The 17306-nt window shown below is 35.0% G+C and overlaps 2 protein-coding genes across 2 annotated transcripts; one reads left to right on the top strand and one right to left on the bottom strand.

Annotated features, from left to right (window-relative positions):
• Window positions 1-109: 109 nt before the first annotated feature.
• LOC104092227 (alpha/beta hydrolase domain-containing protein VTE7) lies at window positions 110-4077 on the top strand. Its single transcript, XM_009597758.4, has 10 exons — window positions 110-423; window positions 952-1046; window positions 1124-1221; window positions 1339-1388; window positions 1843-1938; window positions 2047-2136; window positions 2565-2657; window positions 2788-2883; window positions 3501-3566; window positions 3673-4077. The coding sequence occupies exons 1-10, from the start codon at window positions 232-234 to the stop codon at window positions 3844-3846; spliced, it is 1050 nt and encodes a 349-aa protein (XP_009596053.1). The 5' UTR covers window positions 110-231; the 3' UTR covers window positions 3847-4077.
• Window positions 4078-5535: 1458 nt separating this feature from the next.
• On the bottom strand, window positions 5536-8311 carry LOC104092225 (PLASMODESMATA CALLOSE-BINDING PROTEIN 4-like). The gene is made up of 4 exons (XM_009597756.4): window positions 8003-8311; window positions 7416-7661; window positions 7270-7303; window positions 5536-6194 (listed from the first exon to the last, which is right to left on the bottom strand). The coding sequence occupies exons 1-4, from the start codon at window positions 8058-8060 to the stop codon at window positions 5936-5938; spliced, it is 597 nt and encodes a 198-aa protein (XP_009596051.1). The 5' UTR covers window positions 8061-8311; the 3' UTR covers window positions 5536-5935.
• Between the last annotated feature and the right edge of the window lie 8995 nt (window positions 8312-17306).

The following is a 17306-nucleotide window of genomic DNA, read 5'->3' as shown; positions in this document are numbered from 1 at the left end:
CTTCTATCAATATAAAATATATCTTAATATTACATTTATTAATATTCTTAATTCAGTCATGAATGTAGCACTATTTTTTCCTGTGTAAAAAAAAAAAAAAAAAGTGAAACGCAGAAACGGCCACATGGCAAATCCAATCCTCTACCAACATAAATTCTTCTTCCACTTCTACTTTGTACGAGTAAGTTGAAAAACCAGTGCCACCGTGCACGGCGGAGTCACACCACTATTATGTTAACAATGCTCTCAGCCAGAGCCGGTGTTGCTCCTCCACCAATCCCAATTGGACACAATGTAAAATTCTCCATTTCAAGGCGTTTAAGGATCCGAGCTGCTGAATTTCCGGATTTTCTTCCTAACCAAGTCGAGAATATCAAAGACTCTTCTGCTAGAAAATTGGCTTCACGAATTGAAAGAGTACCTGTACGCTTTTCTTTTCTTTTTTACTTTCAAAATGTGCTACTCATTTTTGGGATGATTTTGAGTTGTTTCGGATAATTGCACTTTAGTCCCTCAGTTATTGGTTAATTCTAGTTTTGATCCTTGTAATATTTGGCTAAGTACATTTAACCTTCAATAAACTAACAGTCTAGCACAGTCTCACTCTATATAGGTAATATCTGATATTTAGACTATTTTGGGACTATATTACTCTCAAATATGGAGTAACGTTACAAATTTGACATAATACATGATAATTGAATGGTTTAATACTTAATAATTCGTTAACTTTGTGAAGATTTACCGTCGAAGGAATCAAAATTGCTCGTATAATATAATTGAAGGTGGAATGTGTTTAACCAGAATCACAAGGAGAAAAATAAGAAATGAATTATTTTCCTTGTAATAGTCCTAAACTCAAATATCTAAATATCGGAATTGAATTAATTATTCACTTTCTCTATAAAGCTCTGGTTACTGCTTCAGTTTGATAATCCAGCTTCATTTTAGGTAAACTTATCAAAGGGTTGTGTCTTGAGTAGTTGTGTGAAGCCAAAAGAACAGACAGAGGCCAATCCAGTCGTGCTTCTCCATGGTTTTGATAGGTATGCGTCACGCCAAGCCAATAGTTCTGACCACTTTCTCTTGTTGTGCCTGTTGTTCATTATACCTCATTGTTCAGCTCATGTTTAGAGTGGAGGTACACACTTCCTATGCTTGAGGAGGCTGGGTTGGAGACATGGGCAGTTGATATCCTTGGATGGGGTTTCTCTGATTTAGGTACATTGTCTTGTCCTAGTTCTTTCCCGGTTTTTCATTTTTTCAGAAAGATTTTGCAAACAAAGACTGAAGACTTCCTCATGGTTTCGTATCTTTTTGTTTCCTGTGATATCAAAGAAAGGCTTCCATCGTGTGATGTAGCTTCCAAGCATGATCATCTTTACCAGGTACCTTACTGATTTTAAAATGTATGTCCTAATCTGGTGCATACAAACTTGAATGGTTGGAATTAATCTCTTTCACTATACATTCTAATAAATGCAAAGTTGCATATTTAAGTTCAAAGGTAAACTCACATTCAATTTTCACCTAGTAGTGTATGGTAATACTTAGTATGCAGGGGCACGTGCCAAAGTTATACCCCATCGCGGTGGTATGATATCACAATTATGCAGCATTATGAAGGGGCCCCTTGCTTACTAGGCATGGTCCTAATCTAGAAAATTATGGAAGTAGTGTTTACTTGTCTAAGTTTATATGTAGAAACCACTAAAAGGGCAATAAGGGTCAGGTAGGTCTCCCTGGTGAACAGCCACATCAAAGAATTAATCGGATCTTGAATTTTGAAAGAATCTTCCGTTGATTCTTTTTGTAAATTTTTCAGTCTCGTTTCTCTTTCAGCTGTGGTCTACCTACATCAAGAGGCCAATGGTACTTGTCGGACCAAGTCTTGGATCTGCGGTTGCTATTGACTTTTCTGTCAAATATCCTGAAGCAGTAAGTACATTAGTAACTGTGGATCCATGTCCAGATATTATAAATTACTTTCTAGTATGAAGAAGGTATAACGTTATGCTTACTCCAACGCCTCTTTCACTTTATCAGGTTTATAAGCTGGTTTTAATCGATGCAAGTGTTTATGCAGAAGGTACAGGAAACCTTGCAACCTTACCCAAAGCAGTAGCTTATGCTGGGGTGAGTTCCCTCCTGGTCCTCTTAAAACAAAGGGATACTTTCTACTCCATATTGGATTATTTGATGTAACTGCAAATATATGTTACAAGGATTGTGATTTATTGACAACATGGTTTCTGATTAGCAAACTCAAAGAGTAAAAAAGAGAAACTTTCCCTAATTGTTAATGATGATTGATCCTTAATCGATCTAAGTTTAGCATCCTTATACTGACTCTCTTTGTCTATCAGATCTTTCTCCTAATGCTGCACGACCCCAACTAAAGAAAGAACTTTTAGTTTCAGTTTGTTACTATTCAGTCTCCTATTCAACGGAAAGATCTCAAATATAACATGTGCTCGGATATATTTTAAACAACATTCTTTGTGCATCAGCCATCCATATTTCTTGTTCTTTTCACTAATCTGATAACAAACCTGCTGCTGCAGGTCTACTTGTTGAAAAGTGTTCCACTTCGCTTATATGCAACATCATTATCTTTCAATGGCTTACCATTAAATACCTGCATAGACTGGACTAATGTAAGTTTTGACCCTGTAATCTATTAGAAACCTAAAAGTCATGCAGATCAGATGGTCACCATGTGCTTCTGGCATATTTTTAATGCTCCTTGTTTTACCAGGCCTTCTGATTATCTGGTTTTCTGTCCAGATTGGCCGCTTACATTGTTTGTTACCTTGGTGGGAGGATGCAACAGTGAATTTCATGATCAGTGGAGGTTACAATGTTGTTGCACAGATAGAACATGTATGTACAAATTTACTAAATTTTCTTTAAGTTCCTAAATAGACGTGCCTGTTGCGATCTTTTGGTACTTTCTTTTGCATTGACTCTGATATGGAGCAACACTATCTTGCTGTATTTTATAGGCAATGATTGGATCATGGAGTTAGGAATAATGATTTTAATTAGTTTCATCTTAACATGGTTGCCATTTGGACATGCAATTATTGGAGTCTAAATATAGGAACTCCTGGCCACTGGCTTAATTATGAAAAGTCTGTTTTAGTAAGAAATATTCAATATGCTGTATTGTTCTTAAACAGTCCAGACAAGTGAGCCTTAGCTGCAAACTCCACGTAACCTCTCTAGAAATTGCAAACCTATTAGCTTTAGATGTCAATAAAATCAATTGTGGTATGTAAATGAGACCAGAATTATGGTGAATCTCTTCCTGTGGCCCTCATAATTTTCTGTAAGTCTTGGGGCTGACTGGATTCTCGCCGCGTCTGATTCTACTGATACATTGCATAAAGATGTGTTTTGCTAGCTGCATCCGTTCTTCATGTTGTCAACTTATTTTCTTCTTGTCCCTATGGAAAATGCTACAGCATTATGATGCTAGCAGAAGTTTTGTTATGCAGGTCAAGCAGAAAACACTAATAATATGGGGTGAAGATGATCAGATAATTGACTACAAGCTCGGAGTGGTATGTTTCTTTCAAGTTTGCAACAATAGAAATCTGTTGGCTTGTAGCAGCCAAATACGTGGTTCATAAGTATTACTAAAGTGTCCGTTGACTCTTATGTGCGCAGAGATTGCATTGTGAACTACCAAATGCTATTATACGCCAAATACCAAAGTGCGGCCATATCCCCCATGTGGAGAAGCCTGATGTTGTCTCCAGGTTGATAGTGGAATTCGTTCACTCTGATCAATCACAAAGGGCAAATCCTGACTCTGTCTCGACCATCTCTGTTCCTGTTTGATTATTAGTACTTGTACAAAGCAGATTGTTAGCACATCCCACATGTGGAGATCTAACTTCCTGATTCTACTTAGAGGTGAGATCAGTTTGCCAGTGAGCACCATCAGCCTTATTACCTACATATTGAATGTGCTTTGGCATCCAGTACAGAAGTGTAATAAACTGATTACCTAAGCAGTATAATTAGCTGAATATCTTAGCATTCTTCAACATGTTTCTTTCAGTTCTTCAATATTTGGAGCTGGAATCTATGCCTGGTAAATCATAGCTTGCGCCTTGATGCAGTGGTGAACTTTTATTGTGTAATATATTTAGGATTACATCACTCCTATTAGAGCTTCATGCCAGGTACCATGGTAGTTTCAGGAACATTTCGAATTAGCAGTGAATACTAGAGGTAGTTTAAGATGTTATCTCTAGAAATCGGAAATGTTTTTGTGATATTGGCAATTAGAATAACGTATCTTGGGGATAAGAAACTATAGTAACTTAGTCAAGGGATATTGCTGGACAGTTTGTTGAAAGATAGATGTCGCTAGAATTTTCTTTCTGCATGGGTTCCGGAACCCGAGCTATGTACATGTTTTCTGGCTGTTTTTTTTATAATGTTGGGATCAGGTTCTCTTCTAAGCTTATGATGCAAGAGTGCATACAGATAGAGGATGTGAGGAGTTGGTGATGCTGATCTTATTATATGTCAATTACCAATTACCACTTATTTGAACTTATTTGATTAGTGAAGGTACTGTGATTGATGCATATCCTAACTTAACCTACAACTTAGACCAGGAGTAATGAACCATTGCTGTTAACAGATCCTTGTTGTGTCACATGCTATCATTTTCAAAGGGGGAGGGGGCTCTACATAAAGCTCAAAGGTTGTTACAACAACAACATACATAGTATGTATTATCCCACACCGTGGTAAAAGTTCAAAGGTTAGTTCTGAAGTCATTATCCCTTATTATATCATAATAAGGTCTGGCTCATTGAAAGATGTCGTGCATGTGCACTGGAGTCACCATCCAAGTGAAACAACCTTGAGCTTTTTATTTTATTTTAATGAAACCTCAAAAGTTCTCCTTCAAGATTCTTTACCTCAACCTTTTCACCTAAGTCAAAAGTTCTTGCTTTGAAGATTCTATTTTAGCACCAAAAAGTAGTGATCGTACCAGCTTGCACGCAGGACGTATACATTTTATTTATCATCAGTTTATATACTAGAATACTCTGATCACTATAGGAAAAACGATCATCCAACTCTTTTGTTTCTACAGGATTTTGAATATTGGTTTCTCATGATTTTCATTCAACTCATTGATCCTAATATTAAATACATTAAAAAATTTAAGTAGCTTTTGACCTTCATGTAAGGTGCCGCCAAAAAGGGCAAAGTAAAGAAACTAGAAGGAAACCTTGTTTGGTTTCTTATGTAAGATCCATTCAAAAAGGGCTTAGGGTAAAGAAACTTGAAGGAGTCACACTTGTTTGGTTTATTCTCTTGTGAAGGAACCAAGATTCCTTTCACTCTGACACTTGAGCCTATTTCTACATTTCTTTAAGTTGGGATTTTCAATTATACTTTGCTAATATTCTCTACACACACGCACAAAGAAACAAGATGAACGAACAGAAATCACAAAGACAGATGGACAGGGAACTAGAAGGGGGTTATATTTTAATACAGAGATGCACTAATATCACCACAGGGGTAGGGTAGTGAGTACTCATTGATAACATCTCTAAAATAAACAATACAGCCTTATGTCTTCTACTCTCCAGATATACAAAAAGGAAAATCTAAAAAGAAGAGATCAGATTCTTCCTACATTACTACCCCAGAAACAGCCACATCACTTCAAAAGGGAATCTAATTCCAAACTTTTTCACTCGCTAAGAAGATGGAGATAAAGAACAAGAAGAAAACAAACAAAAAGAAAGAAAGAAATAAAAAGAAAAAGTCCAAGTGGAAGTGTGTCCAGATGATTCTCCCCTGCTGACCATTGTAAATGGCTACCCCATACTTTGTGCCAAAAGCCCACATTATCTTCTCAAACCTTTCCTTCCCTTCATTTACTGCCTCACGTTCATCATTTTCTTAAGCATACCAAGCTTGTAAACAAAATGCCTATAGTGAAAAAGACAGTATTTTTATGAAGAGTTTCTGTGCCGCTGCCATCTGGATTGAAGCCACCACTTCCTGTTGGTCCTAGCCCAAAAGTAGGATTGTTAATACCTGTTGTAGTTCCCGTGCCGGTGCCGGTGCCGGTCCCAGTGCTGGTGCCGGTGCCGGTGCCGGTCCCTGGAGTTGTGGTTCCTGGTACAGTTGTGGTACCTCCACCAGTGTTGCTGGTATAAAGTAAAAAACAATATGAAGCAAGAACAAGATCATCCACTATATTCAATTATTAGTTCTATAGAATAGAAAAGTCCCGAGTACACTGAGACGAGCTTAAATAGAGTAACATAAACAATGAGAATTCATGTAACCGCCTCCAAGTTGCTTGAGATTGAGGCATAGTTAATTCCAGACTGAACATGTTAATGTTGTTGTCATTATAGTATAGTCCAAAATAAGCATGTTAGTGTTGTTATTATAGTATAGTCCAGAGTAAGCATGTTACATGAATGATAAGATATGGTGGAAATGACTTTGGTTCTATAAAATATTACATAATGGCTGGAAATAAATGTCAACTTAAAGATTTTTATCATGACAATGGGAGAAAGTGACAAATACAACACTAGAATACAGACTATATCAACATCAAAAACAGGTCACATGGGCATACATAATGATGAATCTAACTCATCTTATGTTTGAAAGTTATCGGCACAGTTAGGACACTAAGAATGACTATTGAGAGATTTTAGGTAAAAGAAGACAAGTGAATACCAACAACAATCTTTAATTATATCCTCAGGAAAAAAGGTCACTATATTAGGAAAAGCTTCCAACCATTCACTCATACATCAAAGTTCATATCTTGGCATTTATAATTGCACCTTTTATCTTGTAATAGGTCCTTTCGTACCCTGAGAACAGAGTTTTAACTTCTATATATCACCACCCCTACTTGGTAGGTGAATATTTATACTGAAATCATGAAAAAAAAATATTTTTCCAAGATTTTTCCCCTGAGAATGTGCTACAAGGTGAAGCAAACATCATCCAGACAAAAAGGGACCAAAAGAGCCTTCTATTTTTTAATTAAACGAGGGGAATTATCACCATTTTTGCCCTAGGAAAAGAATGGCATTCACTGCAATCTAAAGGGAGAGAAACTCTTCTTTTTTTGTTGAGAAAATACAAAAAGATTTTGAAATGAGAATTAGATGCAAGTTTAAGGAGATGCTTCATTCAATATTGACAAGATAAATACAAGATCTAGCATCAAAAACAACAAAATCTTAAGAAACATACCCAGGAGTTGTCTGATAACATCCAGAAGTAGATGCTGTTAATTAAAAATAATAATAAAAGAACAATATCAGTGACTTATAGAGGAATAAGTGTTTCAAAACAAAGGAAATAAAAAAGAAGAAAAACAAGATCATTTAGGAACTTACAAGATGGTGGATTTGAACTTAAAGTTGCAGTTCCAGAAAAGTCACAGGTTGCACCAGTTGCAGCTTTCCTCTGATAATAGCTATTTACAGCATAGCTACAGTGATCTTTGATAGTGTTAGGGTTGTAACAAGGTCCATTTTGAAGGATACCAGTACAGTCAGCTCCATTTCCACAAGCATAATCTATACTCTTCTGCATAAGGCTGTCTCCTACCCCATCTTTGCATAAACAGTAATTAGCACCACCTAGAAAAAAAAACAAAAAAAAAACACCATAAATAAGAAATCAGCTCAAGAAACAGAAATTATTGAAATTTTGTCAAAGAAAAAAAGACTCAATCTTTGTATAAGAAATTCTTGTATACACTACTAAGAGCAAAATCTGGTGAAACCCTTTATCAAGAAACAGATGGAAAATGCAAGAACAGAGAATCTTGAAGTGAGAGAGCTAAAAATTCAATCTTTGAAGAAAATATTGTTGGATACACAAACTAAGAGCAAAATCTGGTGAAAACCCCTTATAAAGAACACATGAAAAAGGCAGAAAATAAAGAAATTTGAAGTGAAAGTAGCAACAAGCTACTTACTTGAGTAACCAGTGAAAGCCAAGAAAACTATTAAACACAGTACAAAAGCAGTAGCCATGATTGTTTTGTGCCAAGATCTTTGAACTAGTTATGAAGAAATTCTTGTTCCCGTCTTTTCAAGAATATTAATAGAGCTAGTGAGAGATTTTTAAGAGGAACAAAGAAGCTCCAAAAGGGGTGTTATGGGGATATGGAGTTCTCGAGACAAGAAAAATGGTAAGTAGACGGTGGAAGATGGAGCTCAATGTCTATTTTGGGTGGCCCTTTTTATATGTCTAATCTTATGTATTACCACACAAATTACTATATGGGTGTTAAAATAATAGGGGACTGTGTTTTAGGAAACTGAGCTCCAAAGCTTTTTTGTGTCAAATAAGTATTTGACTGTACTCTGTACTATGTATATGTCAGTGGAATTGTTTCTCAAACGGTCATAAATTAACTCTATGGTTCCAATCCAACCAAACGGTCATAATGTAAGCAGAAAATTATTTCAAGAAAATGACAAAAATTGATCATCATGTTCGGGTAGGTGCAAAATAGTGAATTAAAAAGATAATTCGGTGCACGAAGTATCGCATATTCGCGCATGGTTCGGTGAGAGCTGCACCCCAAAAGGGCGTAATGTAGACGACCGTTAATTCTACGGTTCGAAACTTATGACCTATAAGTCGCACTAAAATAATTTTATAGTTGCTCCAAAGCTCTCCGTAAGGTGCAAAATAGTCCTCTTAAATATATTTTTGAGCAATTTTAATTCTTTAAATTTATCCAAAATGAATACCTTTAATTTTCGTCAATCGTTAATATATTTTAAACATCTAACTGTTTTTATTTTTTGGTCTATTAATGATTTTTGGTGCAGTTTTCTATGGTATAATTTCTGTTATTTTTTGTGGCTGCTGTAAATTTTTGTATTCCAATTTTTTGAGATCTAACAAGACTTTTCTGATGTTTTGGTTTTATTTTATTTTTTATTGCTAACTCTAACCGGTAGAGTTCGTTAAGTATTTGACGAAGACCAAAAGTACTTACTTTTGGTAAAATCAAAGGACCAAAACTATAAAATCAAAGGACCAAAACTATCCATAAATGTTTTTAAGAGACTATATGTTAAATCCATCCCAAACATTAAGGGGCCTTTTTTGTCATTTAATTACAGAATAATGGAGGGGGCCGAGTCTAGCCTTGAAATTAGGGTGCTTATCGGACGGATAATTACGCTTAACGGTTCGACTTATCATTTTCGGATTATAAATGTAGTAATCCGCTAGCCATCCAATAAGACAACGAGCGGACTGGTATCGGATTAACGATTATTGTAAGTGAAGTAATGAAACAAACCCCACTTAAGTAAAATGACCTAAAGAGTAATTCAATTCATGTCTACTCATAATTCATGAGAAGCCAAAGACGACTTCTATTAGCTATAGACAGTTCTATCATTCTATGTACAATTACTTATGCAGTAATGTAGTAACAACTAACAAGTTTATATATTTGGGGGAAAAAGTATAAATATAAAAAAATTTAACGGGTTAACGGTTTACCCGATAAGAAAATTAAGTAATCAGTCTCCAAACTGTTAAGCCGTTAATTATAAAATCTCAATTCATTTACTATTCATTATTCCGATAATTCGATATCAATAAGTCAATATGTCTTCGGTTCGGTTCGGTTCGATTTTGAACCTTCCCTCTTAAACAGAAGAGGCCCCCACGAGGTCGGTTTGTTTTAGCAAGCCTTTTCCTGGTGTGCTGTCACTGTTTGAGTTTGCACTGGTGTCCCTTTGGCATTCAATAGAGTTACCAGAAAATCTCAGAATCCCCTTAAGATATTATTACTTCAATATAATGAAATTGGACAGTAATAGAAAAAGTAGGTTATGTAATGTTGTATTTATTATATACAGAAAGAAAATGGTTATGAACTTATTTATTATATACAGAAAGAAAATGTTGAATAACAAATAGAACATTGCATTTTTGTAAAATGATTGGACTCTGGGAGTAATATATATAGCAAGTGCAAAATGCAAACAGAAAAAGAGTGTAAATAATTTAATAGTCAACTATTTTTTCTTCAAAGAAAGAATGAGATTAAGGAAAATGACACGATCATTTTTGACATGAAGAAAGCTATAATTATGAGAAGTCAGGAGAGAAAATGATCTTTGGCTTCTTTCCATTTTTGGAGCTCATAATTATGTATAAAGATTTTCTAAATATTGTCTTCGAAAATGACATATAGATTCTATGCATGGTAAAACTCGTTTATTATTTTTGCTTGTTTTTTCAAAATGAGGTACAGACCCTCGAGACTGCAGCATATGAAATTATGAACCACACCAAAATTATTTCTGCTCGTTAATTGTTAGGTTATGATTTTTGTAGTAAAAAATTTAAGTCCTTTAATTTTGTGAATGTGAAAATAACGTTAGGTCGGCTCAATATTCTTACCAGAGACAGAGAGCTAAAAATAAACAAATAACAACTGAGAGGTTGGTTGGCAGAGAAATAATATGGAAACTGCAGCCATGAGGCAAGGAAAATAATATTTAAAAAATGCACTTGTATTCTTTTTTACTCCTTTTGTTCCATTCTAAGTGAAGCTATTTTAAATTATTAATTATCTTGACTTATAAGTAGTACTTTTGGATAGTTAACAAATATATAAATTTAATTTTAAAAATTAAAGTATTTATGTCAAAATGCACATTAAAAAATAAATATTTTGAGTCTCATATTTCGAACTTCTAATTAAAGTAATTAACTTTTATTCTACTTTAATTTGTTCTCATTTTTGCCTCTCAAACACGTCAACTGGAGACCAAATGAAAATAATCTTGTTAATATCAGACAAGATATACGATATAAGGTTGCACAGTGAACTAATCATTTTTGTCATTTTCTTTTCGAGACAAATATAAGCAAGCAAAAAGGGCATATTAATACCCAACTAAGATACATATTAATTTGAAGGGAACATTCTTGAATAAGATATTTATTTATTATCAGATTAAATGAATGAACCCTTTTCGTCAAAGATGAGCAACCTTTAATTAATCATATATAATAGGTAAGTAAACAATTAAAAATTTATTGGTATGTATACAATTAAATTCATATCAAAAGGCAAAGAATCGGATGTTTTTGGACAACCTTTTTGAAATCTAAGCCACCGACTTCTTTAGAATGCACTTGAAAAAAAAAATAATAAAAAAAAATCTTTCCCATCTTCTATCCACCCAATTTATTATGTTTCCCAAGTAAAATCTTTGTCGTCCTTTTTGGAAAGAGAATGGAATAAAAATGACTTTCCATAAGATTGATCTAAAACAATAAATGCTGAAAATATACACAAGTATATATGTATTTATTATTCATCGTATATCCGTAGAAAATATAAAAAACTTCTAGTGCTTACTAAAATTAATCTTTAGCTTATTGAAACTAACCTTTTAATATATTAGTTTTAGAAGAGCATCAATGAAGAAAAATGAATAGTAAAGACTCATGTAGATGACTTTCAAACTTGGTTGTACTTTAGATTTACTTGTTATTGTAGTCGTTTGTATTTCTTATTCAATTTAATAGATAAATTATTTTTTAAACTAAAAAAAATTAACAAGAAAATTCGTAGTCACTGCCATTTGGATGTGTGCACGATAAACTACGTTCCTATGTAATAACCCATAAAGTACTATACAGGAAGATAAACTACATTAAGCAAGTCCCGTGCGACGGACTCGACCGAAAAAGTATGCAAGTGAATTTCGTATGCTAAACCTCCCATTTGGGAAGTCTCTTATTGCTTTATAAAAGTGATGTTTTGTCATGTATTTGTTTTCCTTTAATTTAAGTTAGTCAAGATTAATCGGTTATCCTTGGTTCTAAGGTGACAATAGAGTAGGGCTGTGTACTTGGATCGAATATCCGAGAATTCGAGTTGATCCATTTTATTCGAATTTTCGGATTTCGGATCGAATATGGGTTGAGTTTTTTAAAAGTTCGGATATTCGGATCGAATACGGATTGGAATAATTTTAATTCAATCTTACCCGAAATTCGAATCATATGGACATGTATAAATATTAGACTTACATTTTAGGGTTAAGTCTTCTCATTTCATCTGCCTCTCTTTAGACTATTCTTTTCTTAGTTTATATCGAAGTCTCTCTCTCTAACCTCTCTTCAGATTGCTCTGTCTGCTTCTCTTAAGTTGTAACGACCCGACCGGTCGTTTTGACTATTGTAATCTCGTTCCCTCATTTACTGCTCAAATTATGAATTACAGTTATTATTTGGCTTGCCGGGGTAATTGGTTTGGGTTCGGTGAGGCTTTAAAATGATTTAGAGCGCTTAGTTACAAGGTTTAGAATTTAAGTTGAAAAGGTTGACTTGATGCTAACTTATGTGTAACGACCTCGGAGAAATTTTGCTAAGAAAATTAAGTTTTGGTGGTGCCGAGGTAGATCAATTAGTACAAAGATTATAGAAATTTCTTGCGGCGAGCTTCGCCGCGGCTCGGACTTTTTGGGTTGAACAATGCACCGAAGTGTAAAGGAAAATTTTGTCGAAAAATGATCATTTCTGGCGGACCGCATAATGATCGTAAAGTGGTTCAGGATAGGGGCAAGATTTGAGGAAAATCTGCGGTACAATATGCGATAATGACTGCAGACCGGGTCAGTAACGCCCAGCTTTGGAGGCCAAATTATACGGCCGGTATGCGGACCGCATACCTGTTATGCGATCGCATAACTGCGTCGGAGCTTCCATTCTTTCTAATTTTTGACCCGACCCAACTTCGATTTATAGCCCTTGAAGCTCATTTTTTAGCCAAAATCTGATATTTTAGAGAGAGGTGAGAGCATTTTAGAGAGAGAAAGTGAAGACTTGATCATTTATCCATCAATTCTTGTTCAAGATTTGAAGATTTCACAAGGATCTTGCTAGGGCTTCAAAGAGATAAGAATTTCTTTTCTCAATCCTTCAATTTCGGGTTTGGAATAAAAATGGGTGATTTATAGTATGATTTTTGGGTGTAAAAGTATTATGTATACATACCAATAAGGTTGTGGAAGGATTATTAAGTTCAAATGGGTAAGGATTTGATTGAAAATGGTAGAAATCTTCATAAACTTTAATTGAAGATTTGAGGGTCGAGTTGATGTCGGATTTTGGTGAAATTTATATGATTGGACTCATGGTTGGATGGGCATTCATATTCTGTAACTTTTATCGGGTTCCGAAACGTGGGCCCTACGGGCGATTTTTGAGTTAATTTCGGATTTTATTGGGAAAATTAGTATTTTCCTTATGGAATAAATTATAATAATTTGTATTGACTGATTCGAATTAATTGTGGCTAGATACGAGGCTTTCGGAGACTAATTCTCGTGACAAGGGCATAGCGGAATAAATAAATACATGGGTTGAGATAAGTAACAGTTTTAAATCTGGTCCTGAGTGTATTAAACCCCCGATTTTGGTATCATGTGATTATTTTGGAGGTAACGCACATGTTAGCTGACGAGCGTGTGGGCGTGCACCGAGGGGATTGTGACCTGGTTCGTCCCGAAAAACTGTAAAGTTGAATAATTTGTTGTTAGTTGTATGCCCTCTATGTGTTGATAAAATTTGACTGTAAATCATGTTAGAAATCATGCTTAGGCTATGTGATGGTACTATTGGGACCCACAAAGGTTGAGTACATGTTGAATTACCTGCTAAATGCTATATTTACTCAGTCTCAGTTTTTACTTGCACATTTTATCTCAGTCTGTATTATTATTATTGATACATCATATCATTATTGTTTGGGCTGATTTCATGATTATTGAGAGCCCGAGAGACTGGAGAGATTTATGACTGAGGGAGGCCGAGGGCCTGATTGTGAGGATATTTTATGGATCGGGGCTGCCCGCCTGCAGCAGGCCTTATTGGCTTATTATTGCACATGAGTTGACCGTGCAGCACGTGAGTTGGCCGTGCAGATCCTTATATTATTATTACACGTGAGTTGGCCGTGCAGCACGTGAGTTGGCCGTGCGGATTCAGACATTTATATTATGGTACGTGAGTTATCCGTGCAGCACGTTAGTTGTCCGTGTTTATAGCGCTTGGGCTGTAGGAGCCCCTCATGAGTCTGTACACCCCTAGTGCGCACGGATACCCACTGAGAGTGAGTGATGAGGGCTGGGAGCCCAGTGAGTGATTGTTGTCCTAAGAGGTTATACTTGATTTTCATTTGTTGTTGCACTTAGTTGCTATCTGTCATTGTTGTGAAATCTCTGAACGATTATTGATATACGGATTACATGAACAGGAACTGTATAAAAATTGATTTGACATTAAACTGCCAGATTTGATAGCATGTCTATTCTTTTGCTGGAATTACTGGAAATGAACCATAACTGTGTAGCTCGTTACTCTCTTCAGTTCCTTATTTATTATTGTTACTTGCTGAGTTGGTTGTACTCATACTACACCCTGCACTTCGTGTGCAGATCCAGGTGTTCCCGAACATAGCGGGTGTTGATCCTTTCGCGTGGTTGATTTTCAGGAGATTTTGAGGTAGCTGCCGTGTTCCGCAGACCATGTCTCTCCTTCTCTATCTCTTTGTTCACTGTATTTGGTCTCAAACTATTATAGACTATATTTTTCAGACTTGTATTCATATTAGATACTCATGTACTCAGTGACACCAGGTTTTGGGGAGTGTTTGTATTGTATTTAAATATTATATTTTCAATCTTGAGAGAAATTATGGTTTATTGAGATTTTCGGCTTGCCTAGTATTGAGATAGGCGCCATTATGACGGGTGAGATTTTGGGTCGTGACATAAGTCTTACCTCTGTGTTTCTCATTCTCATTCTCTTCTTCCTATGGAAGGACAACAACACCTCCCTTATTAGACATTTGTTTGGAATTTCAGTTTATTTTATTTTGCTATGAAACTTTTGATTTGTCTATTGATATAAAAGATATTTGTTGTCGTTCAATTTAATAGAATAGTAAATAGCAGTAGCCTTAAAAAGTGCAGTAGCCGATCGGATTGTTAATAGCCTTAATAAAGCATACAATCCGATCCGAAAATCTGAAATTTTTTTCGATTCAAATTTTAAAATCCGATCCGGTCCAATTTAATTCGGATTGTATTTTATAAAATTCGAAATACAAATTTATAATCCGAAATGTGCTAAATCTGATCCGATCCGACAATGCACACCCCTACAATAGAGCCAATTTAGTCCAAAAGACCTCAAAACAAAATTGGTTATGTTAATAAAAATTCATAAATCAAATAATAAACGAATAAAGAGAGATATGTTATTTCTCTTTAAGTAATTTGAAAATTATATTCCAACTATTTCCTAAGTTTCCAATAACGGATGATGTATATAAGTTCGTTCATTTTAGAACACCTGATGAAAAAAAAAGATATTACACAAATTTACGAGTTAATGTCGCATTCTTTTGAGCAAGAAGCAGAAGGTAAAGAAAAACAACTACTCAAACAATGTTGTGATGACAAGTGATATTTTCAATCCTAAGTATTTTATTTTTCCAAAGAAGAGCGATTTTATGATTAAGAAAAATGGAACAAGAAGGAGACACAACGTTTGATAACATTTGAATCATGTACCACTTATTGCTAAGATTGTGGCAGGATGGATATGATTTCTCTGCCCTTAATCTAATGTCTAGGATTTGAACAATGAGTATGGAAAAAAAAATCCCGATAGAAAGTATTCCCCAAATTAAAGGGACTTGCGTGATGCAGATTCGAATTAATCGGGTTTCAATGCGAATACCGTATAAAAAACTATTTAAAAAAAAATCTTCTACTACTTGAATATTATGTAAAACTATAACCATTAAAGTAAGAAAAACACGCCAATAAATGTTAACAAATATTTTTTTAAATTTTCTCACTATTTTTTCAAACGCGGTTGATATATTCTTTTGCCTTTAGCATATATATCCAAAGGCCAAAAGGGGGGACCCTACACCCACTAAATCCAGCAAATGACACCCTTAATTATTTGTCACGTTAATCATAATTAGAGAATCATATTCACATGTCTCATTTGTTTTGGACAACCAATCAGCGTGGGTAAATCTTGAGCAATACTACTACTTTGATGGGTTCAACCCACAATTTTGACTCTTCGAAGCCACTTTTAGGTGGATTCAGAATTTAAAATTGTGAATTTTTATGACAATATCAAATTATATAATAATAAATATATTTACAGTCAAATATATTTAAATATTTAGTAATTTCTTAATATATTTATAATATATGGAAAAAACTATTAAATTTATATGAATCTATAGAATACATGGTAGATCTGACCCTGCCTCCTATTACTATGCATCTTCATGTCTCACTTTGATTTCAACATCAATGTTTTAAGCAATCATTAGATCCATGACAAAATATTATTAGTGATGGCAATTTTGATATGATTTTTTAGAGTTTATTTGACCCCTGTCCTTGTGGGTTAACTGATTTCTTTTGAGAAACTTATTTGTAAAACATAAGTTTGAAGATAAAAGGATTTAACAACTTTTTGGAAAGGTGCAAGTCTTTAGTGGGGAAAGTGGAGGTATGGTTATTTACCCGTAAAACAGTACTATATATATATATATATATATATATATATATATATATATATATATATATATATAGTTATAGTTATAGTATATCTTAATATGTATATATAACTATAAAAAGTTTGGAGTTAAAACAAAGTTGGGGGTTAAATGACTATTTTATAAATAGCCAACGGCTATTTTGGCAGGTAAAACAGCCATATTTTAAATGCCATAACGTCTATAATGTGGCAGATTTTTTTTTAAAAAAAAATTAGCCGTTGGGCCCGGATAGGCCCGTTTAGGACTGCTCGAACCGGCCCACTTCCCAGCCGGTCCGGGTCTCGCGGGCCTCGCTTATGGGACCGACCCACTACCCAACCCACCTTCCCATGGTCCCGGTCCTATCCGGTTAGGACCGTTTAGGCCCACCGCCTATTTGGGCTTGCGGTCCTTGGCCGGTCCCAGTCCTAACCGGCCCACATGCCACCCTTGAGTATAAGTTAGCTAGAAAATTCCTGTCCATTATGAGGAGCATTGATGAAGACGTAACAGTGAACATAAATGCCAAATTCTCTGTAACGGGCCGTTGCTTTTTAATGTTGTGGAATATTCCTCATTGAATGTTACCGGGCGCAGAGTATTCAATGCCTTCACGAACGTTATCTTTTCCGATGACACACGAGATATTTGTGTTCGA

The sequence above is a fragment of the Nicotiana tomentosiformis genome, chromosome 10, assembly GCF_000390325.3.
Source record: "Nicotiana tomentosiformis chromosome 10, ASM39032v3, whole genome shotgun sequence".
Taxonomy (NCBI): Eukaryota; Viridiplantae; Streptophyta; class Magnoliopsida; order Solanales; family Solanaceae; genus Nicotiana; species Nicotiana tomentosiformis.
The sequence above is the reverse complement of the archived record's forward strand: the minus strand, read 5'-3'. Positions and strand labels throughout refer to the sequence as shown.